The sequence below is a fragment of the Lepisosteus platostomus genome, chromosome 7, assembly GCF_059453375.1.
Source record: "Lepisosteus platostomus isolate fLepPlt1 chromosome 7, fLepPlt1.hap1, whole genome shotgun sequence".
Lineage (NCBI taxonomy): Eukaryota > Metazoa > Chordata > Actinopteri > Semionotiformes > Lepisosteidae > Lepisosteus > Lepisosteus platostomus.
This window is the reverse complement of record NC_142617.1, coordinates 9,298,191-9,308,132: the sequence shown is the minus strand read 5'-3', so window position 1 is coordinate 9,308,132 and position 9,942 is coordinate 9,298,191. Positions and strand designations below refer to the sequence as shown.

General features: G+C 36.8%; 3 protein-coding genes across 3 annotated transcripts; 1 reads left to right on the top strand and 2 right to left on the bottom strand.

Moving 5' to 3' along the window:
* Positions 1-1,048, bottom strand: LOC148658095 (odorant receptor 131-2-like). The gene has a single exon (XM_088641904.1). The coding sequence runs from the start codon at positions 1,021-1,023 to the stop codon at positions 103-105; it is 921 nt and encodes a 306-aa protein (XP_088498030.1). The 5' UTR covers positions 1,024-1,048; the 3' UTR covers positions 1-102.
* A 5,922-nt stretch (positions 1,049-6,970) lies between these two features.
* thrsp (thyroid hormone responsive) lies at positions 6,971-7,627 on the top strand. Its single transcript, XM_088639093.1, has one exon. It carries the CDS (start codon positions 7,033-7,035, stop codon positions 7,450-7,452), a length of 420 nt encoding a protein of 139 aa, XP_088495219.1. The 5' UTR covers positions 6,971-7,032; the 3' UTR covers positions 7,453-7,627.
* A 633-nt stretch (positions 7,628-8,260) lies between these two features.
* ndufc2 (NADH:ubiquinone oxidoreductase subunit C2) lies at positions 8,261-9,916 on the bottom strand. Its single transcript, XM_088639094.1, has 3 exons — positions 9,604-9,916; positions 9,141-9,284; positions 8,261-8,466 (listed from the first exon to the last, which is right to left on the bottom strand). Exons 1-3 carry the CDS (start codon positions 9,743-9,745, stop codon positions 8,417-8,419), a joined length of 336 nt encoding a protein of 111 aa, XP_088495220.1. The 5' UTR covers positions 9,746-9,916; the 3' UTR covers positions 8,261-8,416.
* Positions 9,917-9,942: the final 26 nt, after the last annotated feature.

Below are 9,942 nucleotides of genomic sequence, written 5' to 3'. Positions count from 1 at the left end.
ATCTTGTTACAGTAGGTTTGATGAGTTACCATGTTTTTCCCTGTTTTCATGAATAATTTGGGAGGATATTAACATTGTAGATGTCATTATTGTTACAAGCTGCTATATCACCACTAAGAGTGGAGATTGCTTTTTATTTAATCCACAGACAGCATAATATTTTAACACAAGGAAGAATTTCTCATCCCTTAAACCATAAACAAGTGGACTTAGACATCGAGGAGCTAAAATGAATGCAAGGAAATCAAAATATGACAGGTTTAAGAAGACCTCAATGTGTATCTCCATGACTGCCATCTCTATAAAAGGGCAAACTAATTGCATCAAACAGAGCAAGAGCTGAAAGGTGTGCAGAATGATTGTGTTCTGAGCTCTTTTTGTGGAGCTCTTATTATTTCCTGAGGCTGCTGCAGCTGCAGCCATGATGTTTATGTAGGTAAATACAATTATAATAGCTATTACTAGAAAGTAGAATTGGGACAGCGTGGATCTCAGATAGCTTTGCCACTGCTTGCGCAACATCATCTCATATCTGCATATGTTCTTTTCAGTGTAAAAATGAGGGGGTTCAGACGCAAGGAGGACAATGAGATCGATGCAGGCAGGTACAGAGCTGAGGGCCCAAATGATGAGCATGCTAGTTAGTCGTCTTCTGGTCGTGGAAATGTCCGCGTGTCTCAGAGGCATACAGATGGCCACATAGCGCTCCAAACACATAGCAGTGAGGGTCAGCGGGGTGCAGTAAGTGAGAATTTCCATAATCATGCACAGCACAATACAGGCTCCTGAAGGCACCAAGATATAAAAGTAGGTGAGAAGCAGAGCTAGATCAGTCAGCATCAGCATGAAGGAGTCTGCGAACAGCACATGGGCGAACAAAACATAGCGCGTGTCCCTCTGGAAAGCCTCTTTTCTGAAGAAGGTAAAGATCAGGAGGCAGTTCACGTACAGGAAGATCCCAACCAGTACCTGCACAGCCGCCATCCTCACACTGAGCTCAGTCACTCTGGGTTTCATTTGCATTTCAGCATTGGAACTGATATTGCTTAGTGTAATATTTTGCGTCATGATTTTTAACCTAGAATAAGAAAAAAATAGCATACGTTTATTCCAAAGTATTTAGTTATAATTTGTTGTACTTCAGTTCTCTTGCATGTTTTTACTTTGTAGTTATGAGAATTGCACTTGCAATCATAATATTGAATAATATATAATAATATTCAACTATGAATATTTTTTATTCATAGTTGTTTATTCTGTATTCTTAACCAACGTGTTTATTAGCATTTTACAATAAATGTTTCAGTTTCAAATTTTCAGGTGCTGTGACTGCACCTTCTAATATCATTTTCTAATTGGAAATATTAAATTAAGAAGCCTATGAAGTTGACATCCCAGTATTATAACAATATGGCAAAGGAACAAGTAATAGGTTTATTCCATGCTGAAAAAAAGAAGAAAGAGAACACAACGTTTCGGCCGTGGAGCCTTCTTCAGGTGTCAGAAGGCTCCATGGCCGAAACGTTGTGTTCTCTTTCTTCTTTTTTTCAGCATGGAATAAACCTATTACTTGTTCCTTTGCAGCCTACGCATGCTGACGCAGCTACCCACCTGAACTTATAACAATATTGTAGAACAGACAGAAACTGGAGTTTAAAGCTTTTAAACTATTAATATTTTAGCTAAAATATTAATAAAATAAGAGAGATCTATGTATATGAGAAAGTACAGAGTTTTTCAGTGTAATTAGTATAGCCAGTTTTAATAGCCAAAAATTTTCAATTGTTTTTAAAAAATTTTAAATGTAATACAACCATATGTACAATTCTTAGATGCATTAGCACAACAGCAGAATTAACGATGTCTTAACATTTTGCTCCAGTACAGCAGAAGTAATGAAGAGCCAAAACAACATAACTTTAATTAACCATCAGAAATTAGCATTGTATTCTATATTATTGATTGCTCTTCAAAATTATTAGAGCAGATGTACAAATACAGTATAATAATAAAGTAGTTTATTTTTAAATGCTAATTTAAAATGAACGGTAATTTTACTACAAAATGTATTCCATCTTTAAATAATTTGTAGGAAATTCTACACAACATTATATTTTTACCCTGCATTTCATAGTTTCTATAGTCTTTTGAATTAGACCAAATCTGAGAAATAATCTGGTAGTATCGTAGGAATTCTTACCTTGAATAGACTCACTTCAAATGGCGGAAATGGGCTTCCATACTTCAAAGTGTTTGCTAAAGAACAGATGAACACGGCACTTATATAGATGTAACAGAATTGTAGTACTATTCCACTTGTTATGTTATTTTAATTAATTTAGACTACAACAGTCTCAGGTCAAGGCATTCTCATTCGATAGTCGTTCACAAAGCAGTTCACAAAGTGGGGGAAAAGAAGACCAACATCCTCAACTAGAGGCCTAATTTTAGCATTACACTTTATATCAACGTGAATATTCCCAGTGTGCAGAGATCACAAAGATCAGCTGGGATTAGGTCATGTTTGCACACAAAGTTCTATGATTTTTTTATACACCTCTTGTTAAGAATACTGATATGTAGTTGCCTCCTGTGCGGGCAGAAATAGCAACACCCATAGTTTTCAATGAATATGAGTATTGTCTAGAATCAAATATCGAATGTGCCTGGCTGACTGTTAGCATTTAATACTGAATAGTTGCATGCTTTAAATTTAAGACATCTGATTTTCTTAATTTATATGGAAAATGTCTATAGTGAAGTTGATTTAGTTATTATTGCTGTAATTAATGAGAAATTCTGCCTTTGGACCAGATTATTTCAAAACTTTGACATAAATTAGAAAGTAAAAATATACAGTAATTGTAGGTTAGCGCTGAGAAGAAGTATGTATGTATTCCTATCGTGATATGTGGAGACAAATTATGAGACAGTGTTCTCACTAAGACGATGTTTGCTGAGAAAGAGATGACACTTTCCTAAAATAATTACTTTTTATAAAGCAAAACTAAATGTCACCTTCCTTTGAATCTAAAATATGCCAAATTACGTTTCCATCCTGTGTGGTGTTTTATTTCAGTGTAGTATAGAACAGTAAGCAGAAATAGTCAGTAGAACATCCACACAAAAACAGGAATACAAACATGTACATGTGAGTTAGGGGGTCACAAAGTCTAGTTCTTTGTGGAAATGCATGCTGTTTAAGGTACTAATACTCTAATACTGAATACTATAATCTTATTCTGGACTCGGCAATAGGCTACTTATGGTATTAACCCTCTTGCAAAATTGACCAATGTTGGGACATCTGTGCTCTCTTACAAGTAAACGTTCACAGGTTAAACTATAGTAAAAAGACCTAACTTTCTTCTTATGTTATTATACAAGCAATACTTTTAACAATTCTATTTTACAATTCTATTTGATTTTAGAGAATTAAGAACATTTTTATTGTTTTAAATGACTCAATTTCTGTTCTTTCTTTCTGGTACAGTATTAAAAAGTTTCACTGCTTTTGAAACTCTTCATGACTTTCTGTAGCATTTCCAAATCCATGTTTTTCAAAATGTTGTCCCTTATTTATCAGTTTTTAAGGATTCCTATATATTTATAATAATAAACTTTATTTTATATAGCCCTTTTAAGGGCTTCCTACAGCGCTTTACAGAATGACAACAATAAATAAAAAGAATACACAAGATAAAACACAATTACAATATATAGAGGAGACCGTGGATGGTGGTACTAAGAAAAGCAGAGGGATGAAGAATGGAACCAGTTAAGTAAAGGCTTTTCCAAAGAAGAGGGTTTTGAGTCTGGATTTGAAGGAGTTTAGAGAAGGTGACTCTCTGATGTCCTTGGGGAGAGAGTTCCAGAGCTTGGGGGCATAACAGGAGAAGGCCCTGACACCCATACAATGTAGATGGGCTTGGGGGACAGTTAAGAGACCAGAATTAGAAGAGCGAAGGTTGCGAGGTGGGGAGTAGGGCGATAGTTCAGACAGGTACTGAAGTGTCAAGCAATACAGAGCCTTATAGGTGAACATAAGGATTTTAAAGTCCACACGGAATTTGACAGGAAGCCAGTGCAAGGACTCCAGGATAGGAGTAATGTGATTACTTGCATTAGACCTAGTCAGGATTCTGGCTGCTGAATTGTGGACATACTGCAGTTTGTTCAAAGTAGATTTAGATACCCCAGCGAGTAGAGCATTACAGTAGTCAATTCAAGAGAACACAAACGTTTTGATCAGCTTTTCAGCCACAGTTAGTGGTCATATAGGGCGTAGTCTAGCAATATTTTTGAGGTGAAAAAAAGATGTTTTGACAGTATACTGCATATGTGGGTCATATCACCCCAAGGTTTTTCAATTTAGACTGGAGCTCAAGTACAGAACCATCTACAGATAGGGTTACAGGATTGGCTTTACGAAGTTGATGGGGGGTGCCAATAAACATGACTTGAGTCTTGTCACAGTTAAGATGAAGGAAATTTTGAGTCATCCATGTTTTTATGTTAGAGATGCAATTAGATAGAATAGAGATGGCCACATCAGTGTCAGGATTGGTATGGATGTATATTTTAGTATCATCAGCGTAGAAATGATAGAAATTAATTATTTTATAAGTTAAAGCTTTGAAGTGTAAGGCAAATGTTAAGTTGAATCATCACAAGTATTTCTTAATGTGTCTTGCATTTAATAAAGAAAATTTGATATATTATATATACATCTAATTCATCTGTTTTTTAAAATGTGAAGAGATCAACAGCATAGTTTCAATACTGTAGCTCTCACAGCAGATCACTAGCCCCATCTAGTGGATTTGTAAAGATCTGATTTTAATTTTCTTTTCTTTTGATGTTGTCCTTATTAAAGCAATATACATTTCATGCAATAAGCTATTATGTCTAGTTGGTCTAAATGTATTAAGTCTCTCCCTTCCTACTTAAATTCTTTTTTTTCCCACTGTGTCAGGAGTGGAATGCTTCTGCCTAAGTTTCTCCTTCTGAGGTAAAAGGTAAAATATGGCTCCAAAAAAACTAAATTAGGCTGGACTTTGTAAGCTATCAATTATCTTGTAAGGATAAAGCATAAAAACTATCAGAAAAAAAATGGAATGTGTTAATTTAAAAAAATCACCCCCAAAAAACTCTTATCAGCAAAATGAGACACTCCAGCAATGTAAACAGTCTGGTCTAAAATTGAAATATGCAATACAGTGCCCTTTCAGTGCCTGAAATTACAAAACCCTTTTTGGAGTGATGCCATGGGACACAAAAAAAACTGTGTTCAGCTCAGTAAGCTACAGTTGAAACATACTGTATATTTTAACTATGAATACAGTTTAGTGATATCTTTGAACCAAGAATACTACAAATACTGAAAAATAACTAATTTGGATGTTGTCTGAATCCAAGCATAGATTTCAATGTCTTCATTTTATCTGCAACAAGTCTTTGTTAGTGTTAGACATAAAAGTTGTCCAATATTACTTATTTTAGTGAGGCTATCTCTAGAGATAATTAATTAAGATATTGATAAAGAGAAACTTGCATAACTATATATACTGTATTACAGTTGTGAGTATTAATTAGTATTAGTTATGTATAGACATAGGCATGTTTCCATAGGTACTGTACTTCATGGTAATGTACAAACTTCAAGCTACAATATTCTTATTATAGAAACAATCTTTTTGTTCAGAAAGTGAACATCTACACTTTATTTTTTAGGACATAAAGTTATGTACTTAGTTGTGCTTCACATAAAATACATATGCAGACATCAAGACCTTATTTTCATATTTGTTATTGCATTATTCACATGACTGTTATGAACAAAACTATCAATCTTAACAGTCTAGCTCATTTAAAAACCATGAGGATGGTTATCAGTTTCATTAAATTTGCAAATGTCAGACATCGGCTGCTTATAATCATATACAAAACCCATGTGATAGGAAAATAGGAAATTCTATTTTAAGATTGGGAATAGGAAATAAATAAGAATAAAAAGTAAATAAATTAAACAGTAGATTTACACGGCTAAAAACCTAGATTGCACATATGGGCAATGAGGCTCTTTCACCGTGTCACATTGGGAAGTCTTTCAGGAGTGAGGGGTGTGCTCACATACAATTGGTGACGCTGGAGACAAGCACGATGGCAGCACATTCATTTCATACTGAAAGTGCGCTGGTCAGTAGCTGGATGGGAAGAAGGTTTACCTGTTCTACAGCTGGATGAACTGTACTAACCTCATCCAGTTCAAACCAAGATCCTCCTGTATGGACTCTGCAATAGGCTGCTTTTACAGTAATATTAACTCACCGGAAAATGTGCTAATGTTGCGATATCTGTGCTCTCTTAAAAAAAAATGCATGAAAATAAATAATTAGAATACACTTTTAAAATGTAGTACAAAAGACCAAATCCCTGATTATGTTATCACAAACAGTATAATTTACTAGATCACGCTTTTCTGCTAGATTTAAAATAAGACTTAACACTGAACTGTGGCATGAACAGAAAACAGTCAAAATGATGACCAGAAATGAACAGATCATTAATACAAAGGAAAGAGATTTGAAATTCAGCTTTGCGATATGTAACAAAGTTACACTGTGAAAAACCGAAAAACCAGTATCTAGGGAATTGCCCCGATGTGTGCTTTCAACCTGCGATTCCTGAAACATGCCAATGCAGAAATGTGGTTATGTTGCAAGAATCCATCAGCTGATCACTGTCTACATGTGATGTCAATCATTTCTGATTTGCCGGATGACAGTCGCATGTCTTGTTTCCAAGACAGCAGACAGTACCACCACAATCAAGGATTGGGAAAATCAAACAGATTAAATCTTGCATCATCATGGCATTTGCTTTTCTTAAGCCAGGATACTCATTGCACAACCTGAGGCTGGCTCTTGACCCAGGTCAGTGAGTCCTATAAAGCCCAGAGTTTCTCCCCTTCCGTCTCGCACTGCTGTGAGCCTTCCAGAATCGACAGCCACCAGAATAACTGGGGAAACCATGCAGTCTGCCGACTCCAAGCTCACCAAAAGCTGCCTGCTTGTCGCGCTGAATCGCTACAGCTCTGCCGTCCGTAACATGGAGCACACCGTCATGCTGCCCAGCCTCCTGCGGGACGTCCCAGCCGAGGAGCCCGACGACGACCAGCCTGCTGATGCAGCCTGCAAAGACCTGTACGAGCATTACCTCATGCTGAAGTCCGTCAAGAACACGGTAGAGAGTGGCTTGATGCCTCTCGACGAGCACGCGGGGAAGAGCCAGCCCAGCCTGGGCAGTCCCCCGGAGCACCTCCCAGACACGGACCCCGAGACTCTGTTCCACTACCACCTCACGGGCCTGTTCTCTGTCCTCAGCACCCTCAGCCAGAAGTCTCAGACCCTCACCAGCCGGTACAAGGAAATCATCGGCCTTTCCAACTGAAACTGCCTACAGTAAAATACTAAAGTCGATTCAAAGGAAGAACCGAAAACCTCCACGGTTACTACGCACTAGCAGGCTTTTCCTGCCTCGATCATGTAGTAGGCAATTGTTTACCAACCTGAGCCTTTGTAAAGCACCAGATTTTGTCAAGCAGAATAAAGGTGTTTTTAAAAGATCTTTTTTCATGTGCTGGTGTGTTTTTGAAACTCATTTTGTGATGTTTGTATAGCAGATTGCATAATCTCATATACCGTTCAGATTCCATTCTTTTTTCTAAAAGCAAATATAAGAGTTTGAAAAGTGTAGTTGGCTCGTTCTGCAAATATGGATGCTATGTATATTCACATTGGAAAAAGGTGAGATTGCTTATGTCATTAAAGTAGCATATGTGGTATCAGATCCTAATAAATATTATGGGCACCACTTCACATAACTCCTGTATATAGACAAAAAAAACTTGCAAAATGACTAAGTGCAACTTTCACCAGATGAAATGTATTTTATATGATAAAAACTTCAGTATTTAAGAAGTATTTTTATTATTGCATTCAATTCCATTTGCATGCATGAGATAACTAAACAACTCCAATACTATACCACATGTCAATTATTATTTGTATTATTTGTAGCACCAGCTGTTACAATGATTTGGAAATCCACTCTGTAGCTCTTTGAATTCCAAACGAATAACCTATACTGACAGCAAAAAATATATAATTCTCTGCGAACGTAGATATTAAAAACGAATAATCTCTGAAGCTTTTACCCATAAAACTGTTTGCATACTAAAAAAAAAACGAACACGCAATTGACAAATAAATGTTTAATTTATCACTTCTTCAAAGGATTTATACAGATAAGGCCAGCCATTTAACATCTGCGATCCCAGCACGTGTGCTTCAACCCATCTTTCAAATACATCACGTTCACGGTTTACTCCTGACAGGAAGTTATCAGCAGGGATCTAGCGGATAGGGTGGAAGTCCTCCAGAATTTCAGCAAAAGTCTTTTTCTCTGAAAAGAAAAAGCACATTAAAGAGCCCGTCAATACATTTTAAATTATGTTTACAGCTACTGGCCTGTAAATCTGTACTCTCCCTTTAATTACGTTGTGGCCTTTTCATGCTTAACATTAGCTACCTGTCAGTAGTTTGATGTTTATTCCAGGAAGCTGCTTTCACTTGAGCTTTTCATTTAAATAGCCTGGAGGAACTTGTTTATGTACTGACATAACCCGGGCATTATATCCTTAAATTAACTATAAATCTATAAGGAGAGGTGACTGTGGCTGAAAGGTTGTTGGTTTGTATCCCTCGGCCGGCAGAGGAATCCAACTCCATCTGACCCCTGAGCAAGGCCCTTAACTCCAGCTGCTCCAGGGGCGCCATATAAATGGGTGACTCTGCGCTGTGACCCCCAGCTTCTCTCCCTGTCTGTGTGTCTCATGGAGAGCAAGCTGGGGTATGCGAAAAGACAAATTCCTAATACAACAAAGTGATCTTATCTTATACATTAAGAACTGAATATCGAAGCTGACTGTGAATAGAAAATTGAATTATATCTTAATGACTAAAACTATTATGGAAATAAAGAGAAAATAATTTATAAACATTTGTAAAGGAAAGGTTACTACAGGGAAAGATCATTAAGATATTATTCTCAACTCATGTAGCAAATGATTCAAATACCTTTTGGCTGAAATTCTTCAGGGTGTAATCTGATGTATTCTGCCATGTCCCTGTCCAGTTTAGCGTTTGTATAATTGTCCAATTTGGTTAGATGATACCCGACAACCCACCCAATGCTTGTTAAAAGAATCTGTCGGTGAACACCTGCAAAATAAAAAAGTGTGATTTCACACAGACCTTATAATTGAATAGATTCACATACAAACAGAAAACATTCATGCACACTCCAAAACCGAACAGGGTGACTTTCCAAATCATGCAATTCTTAAAACTTAAGCTTCATATTTTATTACACATACATTTCAGCGTTCGAAAACAAAACATCAAGGTATTAACGTAACGTAAAGTTAACATCAGTAATTTAATAGGAACGACCCTCTGCTCGTTCTTATCCTTCTGTAGAGAAGGAATAACGTTTACAAAGCTCTCATTTATACAGTAGGTTTTAAGAAATACAACTCACCAGCTTTGATGGGTGGCCTGCGGTTCAAAGCATTATGAAGTAACGCTGTGCACCAGCCAATAAATCCGAGCCAGACCGAGTTTCTGTTCACGATACCCGGCGGAGGCAGACATTTCGCTTCGTCCGGCAGTGTTAGCCCCATGTTCACCGTCAAAACAGAGAACAAAAAATATTCTCCGTCTAATTCTCACGGAGAGAAAAAAAAAATATATATATATTTTTTCTCTACACAGCCGCTACACAATTCCTTTCAAATCACCTCCGAGAACATAAAACCAAGGGCAACACACGGAACGGAAATACTATTTCCCCTCGGAAACATTTCCTGTTCAACATATG

What these genes read in the sequence shown, in the direction of transcription:
- ndufc2 (XM_088639094.1), bottom strand. Translation starts at nt 9,745, where the DNA reads ATGGGGCTAACACTGCCGGACGAAGCGAAATGTCTGCCTCCGCCGGGT. An exon ending in CAGGCCACCCATCAAAGCTG is followed by an intron (nt 9,285 to 9,603) that starts GTGAGTTGTATT and finishes TTTATTTTGCAG; the next exon opens with GTGTTCACCGACAGATTCTT. An exon ending in TGAAGAATTTCAGCCAAAAG is followed by an intron (nt 8,467 to 9,140) that starts GTATTTGAATCA and finishes TTTTCTTTTCAG; the next exon opens with AGAAAAAGACTTTTGCTGAA.
- thrsp (XM_088639093.1), top strand. Translation starts at nt 7,033, where the DNA reads ATGCAGTCTGCCGACTCCAAGCTCACCAAAAGCTGCCTGCTTGTCGCG.
- LOC148658095 (XM_088641904.1), bottom strand. Translation starts at nt 1,023, where the DNA reads ATGCAAATGAAACCCAGAGTGACTGAGCTCAGTGTGAGGATGGCGGCT.